The sequence below is a fragment of the Mycteria americana genome, chromosome 4 (assembly GCF_035582795.1).
Source record: "Mycteria americana isolate JAX WOST 10 ecotype Jacksonville Zoo and Gardens chromosome 4, USCA_MyAme_1.0, whole genome shotgun sequence".
Lineage (NCBI taxonomy): Eukaryota > Metazoa > Chordata > Aves > Ciconiiformes > Ciconiidae > Mycteria > Mycteria americana.
This window is the reverse complement of record NC_134368.1, coordinates 76,790,314-76,816,728: the sequence shown is the minus strand read 5'-3', so window position 1 is coordinate 76,816,728 and position 26,415 is coordinate 76,790,314. Positions and strand designations below refer to the sequence as shown.

The 26,415-nt window shown below is 38.2% G+C and overlaps 1 protein-coding gene across 3 annotated transcripts in view; it reads left to right on the top strand.

The window, feature by feature from the left end:
- GAB1 (GRB2 associated binding protein 1) overlaps positions 1-23,223 on the top strand; it is a 102,986-nt gene extending 79,763 nt beyond the window's left edge. Inside the window, exons 5-11 of one of the 3 annotated variants that reach the window (XM_075500992.1) lie at positions 1,739-1,824; positions 2,124-2,334; positions 15,491-15,580; positions 17,769-17,862; positions 18,218-18,341; positions 21,260-21,382; positions 21,631-23,223. In XM_075500992.1, coding sequence (XP_075357107.1) covers positions 1,739-1,824; positions 2,124-2,334; positions 15,491-15,580; positions 17,769-17,862; positions 18,218-18,341; positions 21,260-21,382; positions 21,631-21,789 — 887 coding nt within the window. In that variant the 3' untranslated portion in view covers positions 21,790-23,223. Of the gene's footprint in view, positions 1-1,738; positions 1,825-2,030; positions 2,335-15,490; positions 15,581-17,768; positions 17,863-18,217; positions 18,342-21,259; positions 21,383-21,630 lie in introns of all 3 variants that reach the window. The other 2 variants (XM_075500989.1, XM_075500991.1) reach the window with 2 other exon arrangements.
- Positions 23,224-26,415: the final 3,192 nt, after the last annotated feature.

Below are 26,415 nucleotides of genomic sequence, written 5' to 3'. Positions count from 1 at the left end.
AGGTCAGTGGGACTTGGTGTATATCCAGAGCTTTGAGATCAACCCTGATCCAGTGATCATTGCCACCAACCTTTATTTTTCTCCTTGTGATAGATATGTATACTGCAGTTTTAAAGTAAAATTAAAGTTGTTCCTTATAGTCACCTAAATGTTGGTATTCCAGATGTGCTAGTGCATTTTTTTTTTTTACTGTTTTTCCTTTAGCAGCTGGGTGTATTTTGGGTCCTAGCAAATCTGGTGGAGCTACTTTTAGTTAAAGAATTTGGTGTTTCTTGGGGTTTTTTTCTGCCTGTTTTTTTGTTCCTGTTCTTATTTTCTCAGATTTAAACTCAAGAAGTGCAGCAAGAGGTGGAGATTGGGAAGCTGACATTTGTTGTTACAGAGAGCAGTTGTTCTAGTCTTGTTAACCACCCTTGGGCTAAGAGTTTTGTTTGTTTGTTTGTTTGTTTTTCCAGGTTCCTGAGGCAGGTGGGCATTACAGTGTTATTTTTAAAGTGAAACTTTAAACTGGTTAGAGTCGATGCTAATGTTAGAGGGGATTTTAAAGGAGAATTGTTTGAGTTGTGCTAGCTACAGGATGGGAGGCTGAAATGAGGAAGCAGACGGGGACAGGGCTTTTAGAGGAGGCAACATACAGAATGGATGTGATCGTACAGGCGCTCAGATAGTATTATCCTGTTTGTCATTCATTTTGTAGGCTAAGTGTAATAATATCGGTGGTTGTTAGTTTTCTAAAATGACAGAGTAACACCCTGAAAGACCCTTGTTTGCTTTGCTTATCTTCTCTCATTTTCCTAAGTTTGTAAGTGAGTACTCCTACACTATACAGCTGAGATTGTCAGCCTCAGGAAAAGTAGCCTTTCTGAAAATACTGTTTTAATTTGGTGCTTAATAGCAGAAGTGTTTATTTTTCCTCTGAGGTGGAAACCTCAAAAAAACTTCAGAGCTTTTTTTTCAGGGCAAGGCAGGGATAAAACCCAGAGTTTGCCCGCAGTTTCTGTCGTGGCGTCGGGAGGAGGGGCGTGCCTGTCGCAGGCTGAGGCAGCCTGTCGCTCAGCCTGCGTGGGGGAGCAGGACCGGGGACCTGGGAGCCAGACGTCTCGCAAACACCCCTGTCCGCCAAAGAGGCGGCCGCAAAGCTGAGGACCTTCTTAATGCGGACTGCCAAGAGCCAGGACCCTGAAAATGGAGAGCTCTTTGGTTCGGTAGCAGTTCGTTCAAACTGAAAGCCCCTGGAGACCGCGCTGGGGAGCTGAGAGCCGGGATTCACCTGTTTCTGCAATGGATTGAATCCTGTTGAATCAGCACTTTCCAAGGGAAGGGCATTCAGTCAGAAAACCTTTCTCCAGACCCTAAATCACATCTGCTGTTTGTTTATTTTAGAATAGGTTTTTCATGCGGGCCCAGTATCTCAAAACCCACTCTTACGCTAAATTCCTATACCTGTCTATTTGAAAGGAAGACTTTGCTGCTTCTTTAAAAGGAAAAATTATCTTTTCTTTTCTTGCCATGGAAAAATACCACAGTAAGAGCTTCAGGTTGTGACTGATGAGTGCTAAGTTTGTTTGTGAGCACAGTCCTCTCAAGTACATAGATAAAACCTATGGGCCACAGCTTCAGGAGGTGTGTTTGTATGTTCTCAGCAGCAGACCGTAAATAACAACAGACTCTGGATGCCTGGTGCCAAGTGACAGGAACAGGGATGATAAATAGCCGCTTTCTTTTCTTCTTTCTTTAGAAATTAGTTCTCAAGACTGTTATGATATTCCACGAACGTTTCCGAATGACAGATCTAATTCATTGGAGGGCTTCCATAACCACTTTGTAAGTATGACTTGATCTGATGAGAGGCGACAGTGACAGTGCTTGAATGCTCTTTGTTCCCATGTAAAAAAGCAAGCTGTACAGTGTTTGTGATTCTTCACTTTCAGTAGAATATATTAATCTGAGTAGATTAGGTTAAAAAACTCATATGATTCACAGCTGATTGCATAACTTATTTTGTTAAAGGAAATATATGTTAATTCTAGAAAAACAGAAGCATGTTGACAGTGGGAAGTGTTTCAAGTGAAGAACTAGATGAAAATTATGTCCCAATGAATCCCAACTCTCCTCCACGACAGCATTCCAGCAGCTTCACTGAACCCATCCAGGAAACAAACTATGTACCAATGACACCAGGCACGTTTGATTTTCCGTTATTTGGAAAGCAAGTCCCTCCTCCTGCTCACATGGGTTTCAGGTCCAGTCCAAAGACCCCTCCCAGACGGTCAGTACCTGTTGCAGAATGTGAGCCACCACCAGTGGATCGGAACCTCAAACCAGACAGAAAAGGTGAGGAAAATGTCCAATAGAAGTTGATTTTTATCATCTAAGAAAATAACATGGCTCTCCCAACTTCTGATTAGTGGAAAACTATCATATTTTTAGAAATTCTAACAAAATAATTTTTATCCTATGAGATAGCAATAACATAAAGGAATCCTAGGATTATTTTAGCCACATTAAAACATCACAATAACAATGCCAAATATAAGCGTAGGTTTACATTTTATTGCTGTAGTTACTAATGAAAAAATGACACAGAATTGCTAACACTCAGAAGCATGAGGTTTAGTCCTTATACATAGAAGACAGCGAGCCGACTGGTGATGGAGAGAGAGCACACAAGTCATTGGATAGAATACAAATTTATAGCCATAACAACGCTCGGTACAAGATCAGTAGACGTTTTCGTTGTATGAAGTGAAAGTTAAAAATAACTTATTTAACTATTTTAGGTATTTGCTTTTGATGTAAACACTGTTAGAAGAAATTAATTGTTACAATAAGAATGAGTTGTAGATTGTGCTGTTTTTTAGTGCTATCAAAGTATGCAATGATCTTACAAGTTCTTACATAGAATAATTCCTGCAAATGTGTTCAAATGAAGGAAGAATTAGATTGAAGAAATAGTGTTTACTACTAAGTAGGTAATGTTAAGTCCTCATTTCAGTCTGTAAAAGCAAGGAAAATCATGTGATATTGGAGCTGCTTAATGCTTTACTGTTAGTGGCCACATGGGGCAGTCATGGGAAGATGTTTAACACGTGGGCTGTGAGGTTACCATATATATTTTCCTTGGGATCCCAAGGGGAGGAGGGAACTCCTAATTCAAACCAGCTCTTAAGATACGTTTGCTTTATCACAGGAGCTGGGTGCCATGCCTATATTGAAATTTGTATAAACTGCAGTATGTGGAAAATTTCCTTGCCTTTATAGAGTGTGGTAGATTAAACAAAGTCATAAAGCAAAAGGAAAACTAGCTTTAGGTGGAAATATTTTAAACTGCTGAATGTGTGGAAGATGACTGTTATGAGTCTGAGGAAGCTGCAACAACTTCAAGGACAAAATTGAAAAAAACCCCAAATTTTAGAGGCCCCCTTCAAAGCTATCCTAAAAAATGAATCTCTTGAATCTCGTTTGTACTAGGTTTACTTTTCCTCAAAATAAAAATTATTTGGGTGACCGGTGTTCTTAAGAAACAAAGAAGATACGGTTGTGATGTGTCTATAAGACATGCTTGTATAGAGAATCACTAATAAATAGCTTAGACTTTCCAGTTAATTGAAAATGTTTTATCAGCCAACCTATCGGAAATACAGGTAAATGCTTAAGGAACTTATCTCCCTACTACGCAGTTTTTCAGACAAGATAACTAACTTTCTTGCAGAAGTGGGAACTAAAGAACATTAGGTCAAATTCTGCACTATTTTGTATTCGAGTAAGTCCTATTTTTAAAATTACGTGCTTGAAAAATTAGTATTTACATTGAGAACTGCTGACTTCCTTTTGGGGAAAACTCAATGGCAAATATTCAGATGATCCAAAATATTCACTAACTAAATCTTTAAGTTAGTATTTTTAGCACTAAGTGAAAACAGTCTGTAATTAAGTGAAGTAGATAATATCATTATGATATAGATGATCTCAGTATGAAATGGGAAGTACCACATCTCATTCTGGCTGTCCATCTTCAGAAAATGAGGCATGGCCTTTTTCAAGACCTTGACTCTCTGCTTGTGTCTAATTGTTTCTGTGTTACCAGACAGTAGTTTTGTTTAGTTCTTAAGAAATACTGGACAGTAACAGATTGATGAAAGCTGATACTGGAAAATATTCTCAAAATAAACACTGAACTGCTTTAAAATATTTTCCCTGACTGGCCAGTTTGTGTATTTTACTGATAAAATGTTTGACCTTCAAAAGTAATAAATTTCTATGTTGAAAAGCTTCTCACTTTTGCTGTTGGCAGTGCAAAGCAGTCGCACAGATGTCTGCTGGGGCAGCATTGCTGCTCCTGCATCTCTCTTCTGGAAGCTGAATTAGTGTTTCGCATTCTAAAAGTGGCGTGTAAGGCTCCTGCTTTGCTCCCATCCTCAAATGCTTTAGAGCTAGAAAGACCTAGCTAACATCAGGGAAAAGATTTTTAGATGTACTAACATACCCCTTAATGAGTGTTAGAGTGACTGGCTGTATTTTTTGCCTGTAGACTTCTAGAAGCTGTTATCACTGTAAAATAATATGATTATTTAATATAACTTAGAAGATAAAGTAATTTTAAAGTAAAACTGTCCCCAGAAGTAAATATTGTATAGTAAATGCTTAGGAGCTGAAAAAAACTTTGTGAAGATCTTGAGCTACCAAGAATGGTAATGATTCTGATTTATCACTGAGGTTTTTGTCTCAGAAACACACACACACTGGCTCACTCAAAATTTTATCCAGTGTACTACTGCGAGTCATCCATTGTTGTGAAGAGCAGATATGATGACACATCAGGACGGTAATAGATTCCCATTTCAGTAGTTGAGTTCTCCATGCAAATAACTCCTTCCAGAAATACCTTTGGGAAAATAAAACTGCAGTTCCTTTTGAATTAAAATGGGGTAAAACTCCTGTTTTAGTGGACCCTTACCTATCTAAAATGAGCGTGTGCTTTATATTCTGCTGTGCTGCTCTTCCAGCTTTTAAGTTCCTGTAGCAACTTCTATTATCAAGTTGTTTCTGCTTATATAAATGCACTACAGTAGTCTTCTGCTACAAATTAGTGCGTATCTACAAATTAGAAAGTATCAGGTTGGCCCGTATGTTCAATAAAACTTAGGCAAACTTAGGCAGAAGGGGAGGAAATGGTACATAAAATAGTTACCTTCTGGGTGTTGCTCCTTTAAAGGATTGGGTTTGGTTTTGGTTTTTTTTGTTTTTTTTTAATATGCCATTAGTTCAAGAATTTCTCTTGAAGACCACTGCTGCTTCTCTAAAAGATGGTATTACTGCAGAGATCAGGTGTGGTGGTGATAAGGCCTCCAGGTATATGAGGACCCATCTCAGGCTCTGTCTGAAGAAGCTGCTGTATCTTTTTTATTGGTTACAGATTGCTGCAAAAATAGTGTTTGCGCTGCCTCCAAGTAAGAATTCCTTTTTGGTAGCTATCCTTGTTACTGAGAAATATCACCGTCACCTTTCACGTGAGCATTAGCTCCAGCTCAGTAATGTTTCTGTGCGGGCCAGGGAAGTTTTTTACGTTCAGTGCTAAAAATGCATTTGACAAAGAAATAATGCAGTGAAACTAGCACATAAAGAAAGAATGCACTGCTTTTTGTTGTCCAATGTATATGCTTAGCAACTGCTCTATTTTTCTTCGGTTTAAGGGCTCACTGTTTACAGGCAGTGTAGTTTGACAAGGGTAGAAAATGGAGGGCTGGGTGATGGCAGTGGCCGTTCCGTTGCATATGGCCTGCTCTCCCCTCTGCTGTTTCTGTTTTGTAAACCTGACATGAAACGCATACTCAGCTACTTCTGGTTCAGCTGTCTTTGAAGAATAATGTGTCAGGCAGCAAGGATCTGGCAATCTGTCTATCAGCAGCAGTGACTGTAACGTGTGTGTCTTCACAGCTCTGATATAAGCACCTGATGTTCTGGATAATTTATTAAATTGTTAAAATTCTCCAAATTTTTAAGAATAGGTACAGTTATATAGAAGTAGCGACTGTGACAGAGGACTGAGTTATGAAAAATCAATAATGTGGGTAAACTAAATGTAGGTAGTAAATAGGTCTAAAATCCACTAAAGTATGTGCACGTTCTTCTGAGGAGGGTACCTGCGCACCTCTGCCGTGAGAGCCTGAGGCTCTTCAGGCTTCCCACCTGCAGTCACCTGCCTGGGCCAGGAGCCATGGGCAGCTATGAGATACCCTGTCTCTTTTTCCACTGGTTTCTAGAAGAGCTTTGTTTCAGAAAATGGGTTAAAAAATAATAACAAATTAAAAAAAAAATATATATATAGCCTTGAGATTACACTACATTTTCATGTAGTTTCATTTTTCTAGCTCACAGCTGCTTCTGTAAATGCGGGGAGCTTCCAGTACTTTCTGGAAGTCTTGAAAGTAATTTCAAAACATGGTGTTGGCTTCCTGCCCCAATAACTTGAATCAAAGCGCTTTACTATTTCTTTAGAGAAGCATACCAAAAGGTAAGTGATATATTGCTTGGGACAAAATGGAGAGCATTTGGCCAGGTGCTTTTCTGCATTCACCTGTAACTGAATGATTAAAATAATCTCTTTTTTTAATTTGTTGGGTTTTTTTTCAGGGTGCTATTTCTTTTATTATAAAGAACCACTGTCTATATTGATTTTGTATTTCTGCTTTTTGGCTGCTTTAGCTTGCCACGGTTGCATGTAGTCGTGATGCTAAATTGGAAGCATTGTTGCTAGCAAAAGGCTTCAAGCGGAAGAAATATTGCATCCAGCCATGCAGTTGGGTCTTATTCTCTGAATTGTTCAAAACCTGTGACTGGTTCTGCCACAGAGCGATTATGTGACATTTATTTTGACAGTCACATGTTTCTTCCTCAAAATACCATTTATCCAAGAAGGAGCAGTAGAATTAAAGGTGCCCAAATGCAGTGAGGTGAAGACTCTCTAGACAGCTAAGGCAGCAAAGAACAGCCAGGTTCTCTTCTGCTCCACCTCGTACTTTCCCTGGGGCTCTCCAAAATATCTGAAAAGGGTAGTGATATGAGGTAGTGGATCCTGTCATCTCCATCCTGCTGACAGCTTGCAGGCCTGTAGTGAAGGTTTTGCCGCTCCACAAGGAACCGCTCTGCACAGCAGGGCAGGTCCCAGGTGGCTGTGCTGGCAGTCCACAAGAAGGTTTTAAGGCCTGACAGAGGTCTGTCAGTCTAGACGATCTTAATCTTCAGTACAAACGTGACGTAAGTCAGAGATCAAGGGAAGTGCATGGTCGAAAATAAAAGGGGTAGGGTGTGAACTGTGTTTTATAGGTCAGGAGGCAGCACGTGAGTGATGCAGCATTTGAGAGATGGGGGGGTGTCTGTAAGCCTCTGGGCATGATAATGACCCCCTGCTGCCCCATGATTTATTTCCAGGGGTAGGGGGGTGGGGTTTGTGATCTTAAAGCAAGAATTTAAGACCAAACAGCTACAAAATAAGATTTTTTTTTTTTTTTTTAAATACTTGTTTAGGAGCTGTCCAGAAGGGCTCCTTATAGCTGTGTAACTTTAGTGTGTGTGTGTGTGTACATCTCATCTGTAAAGTTCAAAGCTCTTAAGAAATATGTGCTTGCCATCTCGACTGACAAAATATAGTTTTGCAATATCTGAATCAAATGGTTAAGTCAATGATGGAATTGGTGATGGCGGAATTTAGTTCTTCAAAGTCTCAGTTTGATGCCCTACTTACTGTAACTTGGTAACTTCTCTTTTCTGAGGGGCAGCGTGTCTCTGTACCAAAGTGGGTTTTTTAAGGTTCTGAGAAGAAATATATGAACCGTGGGCATACGGCTGAATTAACAATTCATGACCATGATGGAATGAAAATCAAAAGTTAAATCTCATTCATTTTAATATAGTGTAACACTGCCATTTTTGTAATGTTTTTGATCCATAGTACTTAAAAACACTTTACGAGAGAGTTCAGTTTAGCACAGATCCTAGTTTAGGGTCATGGGAAGCTGTGATAGAACAATGCACTCGGGATCACTAAGTGGATTGCTGACAGAGGCACTAAAGAACTTGGGATTCCCACCCTACAACATGGTACTGGACTTTGCTCCATTTGTCTTGAATAGCAATTGTATTTGCCCAAATATTGTTAGAGTTTAATTGCATTCAAGCTTATTTTAAACAAGATTTTCAGTCCTAGTTTTGGGTTGGATTGCACAGATTATTTTGCTGATAGCAAAAATAACCAATAGCTAGTGTAGTGCATTTTCACCTTTATTTTACAAAAGGCTTATCTTTCAACAAAAACGTATCAGCATTTAGTCTGAGATGCTTCCTGCAACTTGAGTCCGTATGATTGCCTTTAAAAGAGACTGCTGCTTGGCCCTGGTAATTTTGAGCCCAGCAAGTGGTAAGCTAGGATTTAGAGACAGTGAGTGCACACATTTCTTTTCATGCCAACAAAATAGCCAGCTGCACCTTGAAAACAAGAAAACAAACAAACGAAACCAAGGGAGAGGAAAAAAATTCTCATGGAGTTGGGACTTGTGATTGTTTTAAAAATGTTAAAAATTTTATCTGGTTGTTTTTCGTACAGATTTTTCTCATTTAAGATGCTACAAGACATGATTTGTGGGTTAAACCACAAATATGTGGATTGCTAATACAAATGTGGCTGTATCTTTGCCATGACTACTCATGAGCATCTCCCAAACAGATTAACTTCATAGAAAATTCCAATTTTCTTTATTTAAGAGCATAGGCCCACTTTGAAGAGGTAATTGGGTACAGAGCTTTCACACGGCAGGAAGCATCTGCCATTCTGGCCCCCATAGGACCCACTGTGATGCTTCTGGATGACTGGCGTAATTGCCTGTTGTTGTAGTATAGTATGATTCTGTAAATATCCCAAGCGAAGTAGGTAGTTGTTAAGGAAATAAAGAACCCTCATTAATCATGAAGTTAGTTATAAATAGCCTAGTGAACAGTTTCCTTCTTAAATATTTACGTGTTTGAGTGTCTGAGTTGGACAATGTGAACATATTGCACGTCCTGATATAGCAGGAGCACCACGCCATCCTGAAATAAAACTTCAGAGAAACAGTTAAGGCATTTGTGACAACAGGAGCTGACGTTTCTTTAAAAATAATAATAATTAGAAGTTGGCAACACTGCAGTGTTCTACGCTATCATGATTGTCTTGCATATTCTTAAATAAAGGATCACTTATTTCCTCAGGCTTTAGGAGAAGTAGTCATTGAAAAATTGTGAACGGTGATTTTAATCAGCAGCAAGAACTGAACTGAAGATCTGTTGAAAAAGAAAGTGTAATTTGCATTATGACTTTTTTGAGCAGAAGTACTGTGCATTTTGCTTTAATGAAATCCATGCATTTAATCCTTCCATTTACTCTTGGAAGCTACACGTCCTGTTCATTCCATTTAGGAATTTAAAAAAAATGAGATTTTTTGAGGTGTTTTGGTGCTTCCTCAGAGTTCCTAAAGCAGCTTGAATACAAATTTATTGATTTTTTCTTCTTCTTCTTCTTCTTCTTTTCCCCACAAGCTCCAAAGACTTCCATTTAGCTGAAAATTACACTTCCTCCATGGCTGTACTAAATTACTTCTACAAGGCTAGATTTTACTTAATAGCTTTAAATGAAATTTATATAGCTCCTTGCTATGATACACCAGTCCTTAACTTGCAGCTGTGATTTGTCTTACAAAACTCTGAAACAACAAATAATTTCAAGTAAAGATTTAATTTGGATGGCTGCATCACAGCTGCAAAGGAAGCTATGGTTTACTGGACATAATGGTTTTAACAAAATTAAACATATGAGTTTTCTGAAGACAAACTGCAAAACTTGCTCTGATACTAGCGGTAGAGATGGTAGTGTTGAACTCCAAAGATGCTAGGGAGAGCAGGAACAAGAGAACATGGGTAATAACATGGGTAATTTTCTTCCTTCCTTACAATTTTTCTTTTCTTCCCTGTGTGCTTAATGCCTTTTTAAGGAAACATAATTTTTAATATACATATTGCCATGCTGTTCCATTGGCTTTTTTATAGACTTAATGTTAGGCTTGATTTTTCCAGTGAACAAGTTAAACTCCATTAGTTTTTTGTGTTTTGTTTTTTTTAAAAAAAAAAGGGGGGGGAATGTGATCTCAAGTAGTATCCCTTGGACTTCAGGAATCTCAGTGCAGCTTTAAACTGCTAATCAATAAACACTCCAGAACACGGTACTTTGGTCTTAAAACACTGTCTTTGTTATTCAATGCTTGTAGTTCATCATGCTTTGGGGGCTTTTTAAAAAAACAGACAGGTAGAGTTACTCGCAAATTAGAGCAGTCAAATAGTATTTGGATGATGAATAGCTTTGGTATTCTCTGAACAGTTTTTATGGCATTTGGCAAATATTTTATGAATACCAGTGAACCTTAGCTGTCAGATGAAGTTGGACTTCGTTATAATCGGATTGTTTTTCCATTTCATTCTTAATTTCTGGAGCATTCAAAGTACCAGTGCTCTGAGAGAAGGTATTTTGACAAGATGTCTAAGAAAACTGGAGCGCCTCTCTTTAGATGACTGATTTTTATATTTCATTGTAGTGAAAGAATAAATTTATTTTGGTCCGGTTTTACTGTCCTGAAGAGACTGTAGTTATCACCATCCATGTGGTATCACTGACCAGAACTAAGCACATTATTGATATTCCCATTTGTTGCTGGATACTAGTATGGAAATGGATATGAATGTCGTATAACTAAATACATGTTTCTAATTAGAAGTACCTTGGCAGGAAATAGCCTTAATAAAAACAGAGATGAAAAAGCAAATTCCGGATATTTGTAGAGCTCTGTGCTGAAGACCATGTACTCGGGAATCAGAGTTCACCGGGGTGAGGAGAAGGAAAGGGGGAAGTTATTCTGCAGAATTGAAAACCAAATAATAAACCCTGTGGGAGTAAGACTGTGAGCTTCAGCCTTGTTTTTCAAGGAAAAAATCTACAGTGGTTCTGAGTACTGGAATTTTTGGACCTCGGTGCAAATTTCAGTTTCCGCTAATTACAGAGAAAAGGGGGAAAGATGCGTATTTTTTAATTGAAACAGGAAACTTCTGTTAGTTATGTCTCTCTGAAAGTACTTTTGTGGATGCAGGGCACTTACGTGGCTGGTTTTGCCTCTTGCTCTCCCTCTCCTATTCCAAGTAAAGCACTACTGTAGCATTCCTACATCTGAGCTCCTTGTCTCACGAGGATTAGTCCTGTTGGCCAGGAAACAGCATTAACAGATCATGCATTTCTTAAATTTTATGTCACATTAGTAGATGTACTTTAAAATTTTAAGCCCTAAATAACTGGTATTTAAATAGAGCATTGGCTTCCTTCGTGAGGATGTTTGCAATTTCCTGATGTAAAATCCCTTGCCAGCAAGCCATGGAGCAAGCAGGCAGTCAGAAAAGAAGCGTTCTTAACAGAAATCTTGTTTAGTACTAGTGCTTCAAGGCGATAGCCTGAAAACAAATGAGGCTCTTCAGTGAGTGGCTTACATCCTCAAAACCAAAAATGTTAGGACCCACCTACTCTGATGCAGGAATTTCCTGCAGTGGGACCCCCTTTTTTTTCCCTCCAACATTATATTCCAAGTGTTTATGGAAAACAAGAAGAGAGAGTACATTAGTCGATGGAAAAACCAAAAGGTTTTTCCCGTTTAAACCGTTATTTGAAACAAAACCAAACATGTGAAATGGACTTTTCTCCTGATGACTTCTCGGACAAAGGCAGCATTGACACACACCGAAATGCCAGGAGCAGAATTCATGCCGTCTGGGTGCGCTCTAACGCTAGATCCATAATCGCTTGTTCTGCTTGGCAGTTTTTACAAGCAGCCATTTGTTAGAAAAATAGACTTCATTAGTGATTTTTCTGCTCAGAGTGCCCTTGCACAGTATTCGTCTGATAGAACGTGCAGAAGCTGAGCTTCTCTCTTCTGGCTGTAGCACTTTGCATCTCACAGGTGGTGACTTGACTGAACAATGAATACATCTAATTTTCACTTCTTGTTTGGTTGGTTTCACTTGCCATAATTTATTTGGGTTTTTTTCCCCTGTAGGTTTGCATCCAGTGGTGTTGCAACACAATTTATTTCCTTTTCAGTTAAAAAAAAAAAAAAAGAAATATATATATCTATTAAAAAAAACCTATATTTTTTTACCCAGATTTACCTTTCCCAGAATAGGTGTGTAAGTTAAAAGCGTTGTTTTATGTGAGTGCCTAAACATTAGATGTAAATTTGGGCCTGTGGACCTAAACCATGGGAAATGTGTTCCTCAGTATTGCTGGCATTGGAATGCTGTATGGAGCCAGGCTCTCCCTAGAGACCTACTGTCCTTCCACCTTCACGGAGCTGATTGAAGAATGGCCCTATGACACTTATCTTCAGTGATTATTTCTGAATAGAATAGATGTTGGAGACCAGTCTGTTGTACGGCTGTGAGGCACTTTCTCCTCCGTGTTATATTCAGCTAGGATGTGCTCTTGGAGAAAATTAGTGAGGTTACTTGGGAGCAGCACCAGGAATTTCAGTCGTAGTACTTAAGATATAAAGTTCTAAAAAATACTTATTTCTGTTCACAGATCTGGCTTAAGATAGTGACAGAACTGCCAATTCTTAGATAAAGAATGGCACTTTAAAAATTTCTGATGGATTTATTAAAACTATGTCTTTTGAGGGAGTAAGGGATATTATTAAGGGCTTTCTGTGCCCTAGCTTATGTTACTTTATCTTCTTAAATGGGCAAAAATGGGGTGGAGGAATTCTGCGCTACAGACACAAATAAGTAACATCAGTTTTGTGATTGTGATCCCCCCTCCCCTTTTTCTTTGCCTGGTGTCAGGTCTTTTCTGTTGCCCAGTATAAGCTCCTCAACAGAGATTAGGCCTTTTGGGTTTTGTTTTGTAGGGAGGAGAAAAAACCCAAAAACCTGCACAAACATTTTAATTCTCTGTGACACATGAAACTGGAGCAATTGCATTATCCTGGCTGGTTGGTAGCAGCAAGCTGTTTTGCCACCAAATTTATTTAGGTTGAACAGTCTTTCAGCAGCAAGAGATGAAAGCTCAGTGAGTTTATTTTATGCTGGAACATTTTGTATGTTCTTGTCTGATGCAGAAGAGAAATATTATAGGGACCTCTACTTATTTATATAGCTCTTCTGAAAGTCTCATAATGGTTTATAAGTGCTAAATTAAGTACGAGGCAGGCAGTTACATAATATCCACATTTTACAAATGGGGATAATCATAGTTCAGGAAGGTTAGCTCCATGAGACCACGTTAGCATCGTTAACAGAAGTAGAAATAATGAGTCATAGCCCTGAGTTCCTTGCGCTTATCTTCTGTATTATGAGTTTCAGGCACTTCAGCCTACGTTCGGCTATAAGAGCAGAGAGGTTATAAAGTACACGCTGGTTAAATAATTTCATTAACCCTGTTACCTCTGCTAGATTTCTCACCATACTTACAATCTGTGCTTGTATGTCAATGCATTGATTGGCATTTTAAATTGAGTTGTATCGGGCCAAATTTCTTGTAAATCCAATTATAAAAATGTGGAACGCAAAGTTAATATGATTAGGTAATGATATTCAGCATCAAACTGTTCTTAATAAAAGGTGTTTGAATTTGAACTTCTACACTTGTTCAATCGATTTTAAGATCTTGGTCTTTTTATATAGGCAAGCTTTTATCATAGAGTTATAGGGAAGATACTTAAGAATATCAAATCAGCTCAGAATGAACTATGCCAACATGTTGGGTCATGCTTTTGACTTAGCTCCAGTCAAGAGCATACTTTACAGAATTGCTTTGTGTACCACTTTACAGTCTGGGTCTTTGGTCAGCATTGCCTAACTGCTTGGTCTTTTCATCAGCACTTCGAGCCATTTACGGGAGCATCTGATTTCAAAATTGGAAAAGAACTGTCTGTGAAAATCATTTCATGTCCTTTTCTTTTTAAGGAAGTTGCTATGCAGCGCTACTAGTAAATAAATTTTGTCTCACCTGCATGGTCTCTCAGAAGCACTGTGTAGAAGTTAAGATACAGTACAAAACCTTTCTGTTTACCTTTCTTGTTGTTACTTGATTATTCCCAATACTTCAGTGATAACAGTAATAGAGCACTTCATATGCAAAACCCTTGGGGTAGAGATTTGCAAACTTCTGGTGTTTGTTGCCAAGTTTATTTTTTACAAAGCATTCTCACTCGTTGCTGGTAGTACCAGCCCACACCTGAGTCTCTGCCAGTCCTTTTTCCATTTTGTGCTGTAGGGCAACTTTCTAACATAATCAGACTTAAAATTTTCATTTGGTTTATTGTCAAGATTTGCCTTTCATATGGCTTCTTGGTGTACCACTTGAAGGCGCTCGCCTTTTCTAATATTAACACTGTGTCAGATAGACTTTCATGAAAGGTTAGGGTTATTACGCATTATTGATCATATTTATTTAAAATAGACAATGTGACCTGAAACACTGACAGAGTTTGGCCAAGTTGGCTAAGAACTTCCTTGTTGGGAGAGGGGTTATATTACTGCCTGTAGGGAGCTTATTGACTCTAATGTTTTCTTAGTTTGTACTCTTCACCTTGTTACCAGATTCATCTCAAGTGTTATGTTGTGTGATAGCATAACATAGGGGAATTTTATGCTAATAACATGATAGCATATGATAGCATAACACATTGGGGAATGACTAGTGCACCTACAGCACTTGTATATAGAGATACACAATTAAAAAAAGGTTTAGAGAATGTAATTTTATGACAGTCATTTGTGGTGGAGGTTGCATTGTGCCATGGTGGGGGGCCAGTATGCGGGCTGGGAGCTTGGAAAGAAAGTCCCCCTGTGCCTGCAAGGTCAGAGAGGTGGTTTTGGTACAAACAGATGCAGACCTCTGGGGAACAAGTTTAACAAATACAGTGTGGAAAAAGATTCTTGGGCCTTCTCAAGTGGGAGATGCACAGTGGATAAGAGACCTCCCAAGGGTATCACTATTTCCAGACTAATATTGTGACTAAAGAAGATTTAATTTCTTTGAGGGTACCTCAGCTTGCATCTGAAACACGGCTATTCTCCTGTCATGCTAGATATTCCTCAAATATGGAATTTTTTGTGTAATGCAATTTGAAACCAGTTAATAGTAATGATCAGTTACAATATTTGTTGATGCACTGTTTAGCCTTTTTGTACACCTTTTATGCTTGCCTCCAAGAAATTACTTGCATGCAGTGTTTTCTTTGTTTCTGGTTTGGTGCTTAAGCCCTTAGTGTGAGACCTAGCTAGACTGTAAACTCTCCTTCAGCAGCTTGCTTATGCTTGTGGCGTTAACCTTTCTGCAGGGGGTTGTGCTGTTTATTTACAAAATTCCATTTTCCAGTTACAAATAGAATATTATTAAGAGAGTCTTCTTTTTACCAATTAGGTCAAAGTCCTAAAATTTTAAGACCTAAACCACATGGTTTAGAGCGAACTGATTCACAAACCATAGGTGACTTTACTACAAGAAGAAAGGGTATGTACTTTAGCACTGTATGTATATGGAGCTTTATAAAAATAAGTAAACAAAAATTAAGACAACTGTTTTTCTAGAATAACTTTAACTCTTGTATAGTCTCTTTACTTCTGTTATAATCTAAGATCACAGATGCGTTTTCCTTGCCAAGCAAAAAGTTTCCTATATAAGGAACTAAAGTCTTTCTGGCTTGAACAGCACATGGAAACATTTCCTTGACATTAACATGGGTGTTCTGATCTCTTAAGTTTTAGCTGTTCATGTTTTGAATTTATTTTGGCTGTTTATTTAGAAGCAAGTATATATGACTTACCTGTAAGTTGCTTGAAATAACCTGAAATCAGAGTTTTCTTGAGTCTCCTGCTGTTGGCTAAACATTGAAATAAAGCAAAATATTGGTCCTCTGACCATTTACTAGTACAGAGATTTATTTATGCATCTTAATGAGCATTGCAATTAGTCTGATGGGCTTTATTGAAGGTGCTGCGTTGGTATAATCACAAGAAGTAGAGGAGATTACAAATAATGTTAAAAATCTCACAGAAGTGTCACTGATCATTACCTTTGGTTGTTAAAGCCCATTGCAACTGGATGAAGTACTCCTGCTGTTCTCAGTGGGCTTTGGACAAAGTCCTTACTCTCTTTCTGCTGGAGCAGTACCTTGCCCGCTGATTATACCTGCCATGTAGGCTCAGGCCTTTACAGAGGACTTGGGCCAAGCTGATCATGTTTTGTGTCACTCAAGCTTTAGTATCATCTTGCCTACATCAAGTTCGGTTCTGCCACTCTTATCTCACATGATACCTTATATCTTCAGATAGAGGAGTTGTAGTTCCTCTTCTGAGTCTGTGGTGACAGCTTTTTATGAGCAAGTGGGTTAAAGTGACAGAATTACTGGAGTAGGCTTGATATGCTTTGAGTGCGTAATTATGACTTCTTAACAGAGAAAAGGAGAAAACTGTTTGGGATACTAAAGACTGATACTTATCCAGAAAATTTGAATTGTCAGTCCTTATGTTCAATATGTAAGAGAGCTGACTTTTCAGTAAACTCAGTCTGAAGAGTGAGTACAATGAATGTATGATGAGTACAGTTCTGCTTTTTCCTTGTGAGACAACGACACTGATTAAGCAACTGATTTCTGTCAGTTCCTCATGTGGTCACTTATGACAACTCTTAACTCTACATGAACTAGTGCTACATGCCTGACATTTGATCTTGGTAAATCTGCTAATAGGCAGCAAACTGACGGGGAGGGTGAGGAGAGAAAGGGGTATTATTATAATGACATTGCATTTTATTTTCTAAAAACGGTTTTAGGGTGGATAAAGTTGAGATTCAAACTGTGACAGCAGTTTGACTGTATGTGATTCTGTCCCCCCCAAGTCCTACGATAGAATAGATGATACTTCCCCCCCCCCAGCATTTAGGAGGGGTGAAACGTACAAGCTGGAGGGAGGGATAATGCATTTCTCACTAATACTCTATTTGTGGTTCTGTTCTGAAAATGCAATTTAAAAATGGCACCTTTTTTAGAACAATGCTCGCTGTCATTAATGGCGCAAACATGCCGCTACTCTGCTCATCTGTTGATAAGCACTGAAACGAGCCAAGCACCTCTTGGAATTGAAGCTGGGTGTTGGCTCATCTCTCACTTTTGCAAACTTAGTCGTAGCTGCAGATTCTGCCCACACTTTGAGCTGTGAAACCTCATCGGTAAGGGCACATGTATGCAGCGAGGGCAGAGTTTGCATAATAGTAATTGTCCGTGAGCCAAGAAAAGTACCCAGAGTTGGCTCTGCTGGCAGTTTAAGCTGAAAGAGTCCATCAACCCTATCCTGGGCTTGTCAGTTCAACAAGTCATCATGGCAGAGTAAAGACAGAACATGATGCTGCCATTTTCAGAGTCTCTTTTCAAAACAGAATTGCTACGTACGAGTATATCTTGCAAAATTCTTAAATTGTGGGGTCTTTTCTAATTGATGTTGCTTTTCAGTAGCTGGAAAGATTAAAAATTTAAGTTAATATATCGTGGCTTTCTGACAACTGAACAGTGTCTCCTTTTCCTAACTAGTGTTTACTATTTAAAAAATAGTATTTTTTTTTTTAATTTAGGCTTTGAAAAGCTATTAAATTTAAGTTTGTTTAGGAATGTTCCGTGTTTTAAGACTGTCTGTTTCTTATATAGCAAAACCAGCTCCACTAGAAATAAAACCTCTGCCTGAATGGGAAGAATTACAAGCCCCAGTTAGATCTCCTATCACCAGAAGCTTTGCACGAGAGTAAGTTTCTTAGCTTTTCCTCATTCGGATTAATTGTTTTCATTGTGTTAATAAATGTGTGTACATCTGTATTATATTTTTAACCTGTGTAATGCAAATCGAGGTTTCCTTTGGAAGTGTGTGTGTAGATGTGTGTGTACGTATGTATATATGCACATGTGCATTGGAACAAAGTGTGTCCATATGAATTTTTATTTTGTAATATTAAATATAAGGGACTGTGTATAACCAAAAGATGTGACACTCTAGTAAACCTGAATGAAAATTTCAGCTCTAATATGCTTATTTTTGTTGTTTACCAGGAGATTTAAGATATTCAAGATGTATTGTTTGTAAAATAATTCCTGGTAATTAGCTCCTCCAGGTTTCCCATGTCTCCCAGACCGGATTCAGTTCATAGCACAACTTCCAGCAGTGACTCGCACGACAGTGAAGAGAATTATGTATCCATGAATCCAAATCAGTCCACTGAAGACCCAGTATGTAAAATCTACGTCTTAACTACTCTCTTCCTGTGCAGTCCTTACTTTTAAATCATGCAAACGCAAATCCTTCCACTCAACGTCACTCCCTTTATGCTTCTAGATCAAAATAATAAAAAAATCTTCGTAGAAAAACTATAATTTGGTAAGATTTCACTGAAGAAGTTAAGAGTATAATCATATATAAAGAGAATGGTTAGTATACGTATTTATTGTACAAAGCAGTTCAATACATGACTTTTTTTCCTCTTCCCTAGAAACTGTCTCTTCTTGTCTGTAATTGCTTGTCCTGGGCTATGCAGCAGTTCAGTATTATGACATCAAGGGAAATAAACTGTCTTAAGACCTCTGAGACAGGCTCAAAAAACTTTATTAAAAGGACATCTTCCAACAAATGTGGAAGGGACAGGGGAAAAAAAAGGACTGATACTTATTGTTTACATTCTATAAAAACTGAGCTATGTGTACTTGTATTAGGCTTCTTTCAAAAAGGAGGATAGGAGGGGTCTTTGTGTATTGAATATCTGTATTTTTTTCCCCCTTGGGGGAGAATTTTCTCAGATAATAAAGTTTCAGACACTCAGCTTGCAGTGCAGTAAGTGAAGAGCTAGTTAGGAAAAGTTAATTATGTGGGCTGTGGTTTTTGCTTGGTTGGGGGGGAAGGAAAGAGAGAAAAAGAAGAACCAGTAATAGTATTTTTAAAGTAAGAGAGTAGCAGTAGACCTAGGCCTAAACTAAAATGTGGTCCAGAATACCCCTAAAGCACTGGAGGGAAACCTGTCTCTTTAGCTCAGCTTTTTGTTCAGTATAGTTCAATGCATTCACCACATTTTTGCGGCTTGGGTTCTCAGCAGGGAACAAAGCGGCATTTTTCATCTTTAAAGCATTATGACAGACCATCTTTGGGGAGGGCCTATCGGGCACCTTTTTTGTTCTGTTCGTCCGTCTGCCTTCTTATACGGCATGTGCTAGCCCATCTCCCTACGCCCTGGACTCTGCTCCCCTCGCAGTGCTGCTTGCTTCCCCATCCCCTGCTGCTCTGGATACCCTCCCTGGTCTCCTCCAGCCTCCCTCCCCTCCAGCTCGCCATCGCTGCCCCTGGACGCTGCCTCGCAGGTCCCCGAGCGAGCCCCTCCTGCCGCCCTCTCTGCGGCAGCTCTGACTCGGTGCAAGCCCAGGGGCCCGCAGAGCATCCCGGCCTGGGCTTTGTGCCGTGCCTGAGCTGCCGGCGGCCCGGGCGTGCTTCCCAGGTGAAGTGCGCTTCAGCAGCGGGGCGCCCGTGATGTAAAAACTTAGCCCCTCTCTTGCAAGAGGCATCGGTAAGTAATCGGTACCGCCCCATTTTACACAAAGGTTCGGAATCGCCTGTTCCCCCAGTTCTGCCTGCAGCAGAATCGCAGTCCAAATTGGGCATTTCTGTTGATTCTTACAATGCCATTTCAGGGGTTCAACTTCAGTGCCAAGACGGTATAATTAATATCGCAGCTCAGACGGCCTGTCATTACTGTCTTCTGTTTGCTTGCACCGTTCATTCTTTAAGGTTGTTCTACAGATTTCCTTTCGTTTTCATTTACGTATATTTAAAGTTTCTGTTTTCTAATGCGTATGTTCTGCCCGTCTAGTTTGTTTGAAATAACAGATTATTTTTTGTTTAAAGAGTAATAGCTTTTTTCATTTATGCTGGAAACATTGATACAGGACCTGATTTTTGTATGTTAAATATGCAGAAATTTGTTTAGAGAATTTGGGCGACAAAAATGAACTTTGTCTCAGTTGTTTTGTGTTTGTCCTTGTTACCACTTAATATTAAATGAGTTGGATGATACAGATATAATGGATAACTTCAATTTAAACAGCCCAGCCCATTAAGCTTTAACCCGTAAAATATTTTATTTCCTAGAGAACCTGAACGTTTCCAGATATCTCAAGGCCTTTGTTTTAAAATGTGCCAATTACATAGACGTTTTGGAAATTTTTATTTGTTCCAACTGCATCTTAGAAAGGAGTCCATACTTTTTCATCTTTTTCTGTCATCAGCTTCAAAGCATCTTGTTTGGACATGTCATACTTCTGTTTTATTTAATAAAATCAGCAATATTCTGCTTTTTCTTTCAAGTTGCTGTCAGCCTTACCCTTCTGTCTTTCCTTCTGCCTTCCTCTTCATTTTTTGCTGACTGCTGCCCTCTGTCTTCCTTTTTTTTCTTTATCTTTTAGAGAAGAGTCCTTCTATTGTACTGTTCCTATAACACCTGTTAAGAGGGAGGGATCAGGCTGGGAGAGGACAGAGGAGGTGAGGTTGTAAAAGTCTGGGCTAATTGAAATTTAGGTATATACAATGCAACTTCAGTTCAGGCAGCCCTACACAAATTTTCCAAAGTTTTAATCTTTTGGTCTTATCAATTGAATAATACTCTTTGATTTTCAGCTTAATCATGATGACTTTTGAATGAAATGTAAAAGTTTCATTTGAAGTTTTGCCACTATTGTAAGGCTGAAATTCTTGTAAGGTATTTAACAGTAATTTAAGGAAATAAAGTTTGTAATTAAGTAATGCTAAATTTGAGATGTAACAACTTCATTTAAAAAGAACAAACCACACTCCATTCTTATCTCATTATATGAAAGGGACATTAGGTGGAAGGCTCAGATTGGTTTCGTGGCAACCTTAAATTTGGGGGGTTGGTTTTGGGGATTTTTTCCCCCCCCGTTGGCTTTTGACTCTGTCCCAGTTTTGACTTAGAACATATTCCCTTGTTATGCGAGGTCAATAAAATTTGCATGGTTTAACTGATTGCAAGAGCTCTCAGTCAGTTCTTTAACCTTTAATATTTTGGTAGTTTATAATAAGTGTTTTTGATAATATGGACCATTAGCTTGTACGTTTGTAGCTGAAGTTATTTATATTATAATTTCAGAATTTGTTTGGAAGCAACAGTCTTGATGGAGGAAGCAGCCCTATGGTAAAACCTAAAGGAGATAAACAAGTAGAATATTTAGATCTGGACCTAGATTCAGGAAAATCTACCCCACCTCGTAAGGTAAGCAAATCTTCAACTCTTGCATTTCTGCCATCAAGAGTTTAAAATTTCTTCACAAGTAGTTGCTGGGAAAGAGGGAGCCTCCAGCAAGATCATCTTAACTAGTTTGTCAAATGGTCAATCGGAGAGCCTTTGCTGGACCTTTCAGAGAAACCTGTGCTTTTTCTATATCTGTTTGGGACATCTACTTACTTTTTGTTGTTAATTTATTTTAACATATGTTTTTGACTATCCCTTGCCTTTCCCAGAAGAAGAGCAGTGGTTCAGGCAGCAGCGTGGCAGATGAAAGAGTTGATTACGTTGTGGTCGACCAGCAGAAAACGCTAGCACTGAAGAGCACACGAGAGGCATGGACTGATGGGAGACAGTCTACAGAATCTGAAACACCTACGAAAAGTGTGAAATGAAAATACTGCTTTTTCTTCAAAGAACAGAAAGGAGTGAATTTTGAAGAATTACAGAACCACAACGGCAGTGTTGTTCGACCGTACAGTACCCGATTCACTGGTGTGTGAATAGGTTCTTGACCGAATAGGATGGAAGCCAAAGGACACTTTGAATATATCAAAGGAATTTTAAGATCGTAAATTGGCTCTGTGGTCTCTGGAAAAACTGCAACCTGTAAATAACATGTAAAATAGTATCGCTTAGCTTTCAGAAAACCTTTTGTTCTGTAGTTAACACATTTGTAGTATTACCATGTTTATGCACTTTTTCAGTTACAATGTTGGTTCAGGTATTCCCAGTTAGTGTACCTTAACGCCTAATTCATCTGGAGAAATTTTTTTTTTCCTTACACTACTATTCCTTACAATTTTAGGTTAATTAAGCTACATGTAGATACAGAAATTAATATTTGAACTTCATTTTAACAACTTAAAACTGATTTTGCCGAAATACTTTCACAATTGAATAATCTACTTGAAATGCCAAGAGATGACCGTTAGTTACATACTTGTTTATATTTAATATACGCAAGTTTATTTGGAAGTCTACAGGTTACCTTCCTAACAAAAATTGCTGTGAGTTAATAATAATGAACTGTACTGGGTTTAGACCTACAATCCTGGCTTATATGTTAGTTGTTAGTGGTGGAACTTCTATTGTATTTTATTAATGACAGTGTTCTGTGTTCAATGGGTGAAGATTCTGCAGGGTGGGATCTTACACTTTTAAAGACTGAATAATTAAATATCAAGTAAGCCTGCAAACCACTGATGGCATGCAGTAATATTGTGATCTCACACTTATTAACAAGAAATAACCTTTATATTATTTACAGAAGGTAGAGTATATAAATCAGGTACGTACCAAGCACTATTGTGCTAATACACTGATCAGGTTTAGACAATGAGCTTTAGTTTTGTACTATTTAGAAGTTCTAATGTCAGTTTTCAGTTCAAGATTAATGGGACAGTTTGACATTCACTGTTTGTAGTACTAGCAAAATACTGTGATTTTGAATTAGACATTAATTCAAATGGAAATACTATGTTTTGACACCATAGTGCCCTTCTTATGATCTCTATTTTACTTTAATCTCCTGCTTGGCCTTATATTTAAATCCCTATGCAACTGATATTTTATATCTCTGTTTTTAAAAATTAGATAATATACTTAAATGATCCCCTTGTAAACCACTTGTTGCTCTTTCCTGGTACAGGATTTTAAGCTCTGTATACTGTGATCCTTTATTTTACTATGCCAGTTCCAAATAATAATCTGCCTTGGTTTAGAAACATTTTTTGTTATTTGGAAGAAGATAGAGTTCTTTAAATACGTGAATGAGTTAGGTCTAGATAGAAAACTTACTAACACCTTTTTTTTTTTTTTTTTTTTTTTTTTTTTTTTACACAAACACCCTCAAGTAAGCAGTTGGTTTTATTTTCCTGCCCAGTTGTTTCATTTTGTCCAGATCATTTAAAAGTTGAGCATAGAGCTGTGTTATTTTCTGGATGTTGGCCTTAGTACTGTGCCTAATCTACCATTGGTTGTTTCTCTCCCCTCACAGCCACAATCTACAGTATGTAAATTATCTTATTCTTAACAAAGGTTCTTTTTAAATTAGTAATATTTTGATGCTTTGAATGTTCATTTTAAAAAAGAAACTAAACACAATGCATTTTGAGGTGAATTTTAAATAAATCAAGTTGTTCAGTTTTGATGTGTAAACTCTGTCCTGTGAAACAGCAAACGGATGTTAAATGCGTCTATGACGGTGCCCAGATACCAACCACGGTTTTTCAAAATTGCAGATTACCTCTTAGTACGTCTCAAAAAAATGTACAGCTAAAACAATTTTCAAAATGAATCTCTGATTTAAAACCCTACACCAAGCAGCTAAATAATCTGAATTCCCAGTCTTCTGGGAGCCAGAAGAAGTGACATGAGCCAGGTGACCTTGATGGCTCAATTCAAAAGTAGTTCAAATCCATAAAGGTTCTGGGGCTACAGCTCAACTCCGCTTTGATGGTTTTCCTATCCAATAATAAACTCTTCTTCACTGATGCTACAGTTGAAGCACCCATAGGCATGGTAAGTACTTGGTAACTAATGTAATGATAATTTTGGTTTAGGACACTGGCTTTAAGCCTTTTATCGGTGCAATGATAGCAGTGCATCTCCACTGCTGAGATGCCTGTAATTTGTTAACAGATGTAGTTAGATAATCACTTTGCTGTTTATCCTACAAAATTGGTTTGGTGCTTGCCACTGGGGAGAAGAATCATCCTGCAGACTCCCACAGTCATGCGGGCACCCAAGGAGTAAGATGATCTTGGAATATTTCAAACTCGTGTTTCTTTATTCTCTCAGTAGACGGGAGAATTTGAGGGAGAAGGTTTGGAAGGGCTGCTCATTTTTTACCTATCCCTAATCCATCTGTCCTTGAAACATTTACCAACTACACAAGTATATTATTTTTAAAACTCTTTGGGTTTTTGTAATTGAGCAGTGATACTTATATTTAGATACCTATACTATTTTTTCAGATGTTGTGAGCTCCTCTGATAATTAAGTATAAATGCCTAAAAGAATCGGTTTCCTAGGCTGGCCTCTCTTGTTGAGCTAGTGATACAAGGTGGTTTTGCTCTAAGTTTGCTGATACCAGTCCTTGGTTTACAGATTACACTTACTCTTTCTTCATTTGAAATTTGGCAGCATTCACCACGTTAATTGTTATTATAATTGAGAATCCACTCTTAATTTCTAGGCTTTTCCCCCTTCCTTTTATTAAGGAAAACAGCAGCTTTCAGCCTGTACAGACAGTATAATGATTTCTTAAGTAATAGTCTAAAATGTCTCTTTAATTAGATTTCTAAGCAGTTTTCTCCCCCTAATTCCAGTAATATATTTTCTCTACTTACACATTGTCCAAAGGGCATTCAGAATCAGAGACATGATACTAACTCTGGATGATACACCTCATTTTCACCCATAAAGCTAGAGTGGGGCTTCATGCTGCAGGTCTGTCTGAGCTCTTGGATAGTCTAAGGATGTGAATATTAAATTGAAAATGTGAATCCTAAAATTGTAGGTGGTAGCAAGCAAGCTAGACTGTTGTTAGCTTTGTGTAATTTTCAGTTACTAGCTTTGTAAGGACACTGTAGTTAGAGGGATGGGTGCCGGTGGAAACTCCAGTAGATACTGCTGCAGAAGTAGTTTGTGAGTGTTGTTTGTCAAGTGTTCTTCTTCAAACAGGTAAGTTCATTCTTGTTTCGCTAAAACAGTATGTTACCGGTTGTGGATATAGTTTTCATTGCTGTATGTGTCATAAACAAGAGTCATTTTAAACTGCAAATACATGTGTGTAATAGGTCTCTTACAAATACACAAAATCTTGCTCACCAAAGTAAAAAGAAAAGCTTAGTCCCTTGTGCACTAAGATTGACTAAAGATGGTTTGGTATCACTTTATGCTATAATCTGAACAACATGTTATCTGGTAAGTACTAATGGCCACACTTTTATACGCTGTGACATAATTACTATTACCTCATAAAGTGCAGGTGCAAACACACAGCTGTTCTGTTCTGCTAAAAATTTGTAAAGTGACATTGAAAAAGATGAAAAGATAAAAATGTGATCATTAGTCTTTTTTACTTTACTGAGATTTGTATTTATGTAAAAAAAAAAAGAATTAACAATCCATTCACGTAGGGCAGTTGTGACATAGTGCCACACATAGGGTGCACAGATTACAGTCTTGCTGTTTTAATTAAGTAATTTAGAATTCGTTGCTCCGTGTAGCTAAATAGGGAGTGATGGGAAGTCTATAGCTTTCACATTGCACTATGAGCTAAGCAAGATTTTTATCGCAGTGAAATTTAAGCTTAGCTATTACTGACTGCAGCAGTCAATTTATATATATATTGTAGTCTTGCACTTTGGAAACCTACCAGCCCTGGACAAACCTTCCATTCCCTCCTTCACTATAGAGGTTTGTGTCACAAAAAGCCAAAGGATATTTATGTGCTCAGCAAAAAGGTATTGCCATACAATATCAGTGCGCAATTTTAGAAAGCAATAATATCACTTAATCTGTTTGGATATTTTACACCTAGAGCTCTTAAGAAGCTGAGGACTACCCACAGGCAAACTTAAATTTGGAGATTATCCTCCGTATTTCTTGCATCTGCTCTTAGTCTCTGTGTATTGCACCAAACACTGCTCCTTAAGGTTCATTTCTTCTTGTCTGTCTTATTACATGGGAATACTAATGTGGTCCATGACCACAAAAAAGTGCTCGTCCAGCAATCAGTGTAACAAATGTCCCACAAAAACATTGTGTTCATTGGGTGTAGATGAACCAAATACCAAATTGTGAGGTTTCTGTTTGGCTTTTTGTTTTAACTGAACAAGCAATTTGGGTACGGGTCTCAACTTGATGAGGTGCAGAGTGGGACAAAAAGAAGAGGTGCTGGAGATGGTTATGAACAATGTCTTTGACACCAAAAGTTTCCCCATGTACGTAAAGTTCAGCATCCTTGATGTTAATGTTCAGTAACAAAAGTGGGAGAATAGCAGGTATTGGAT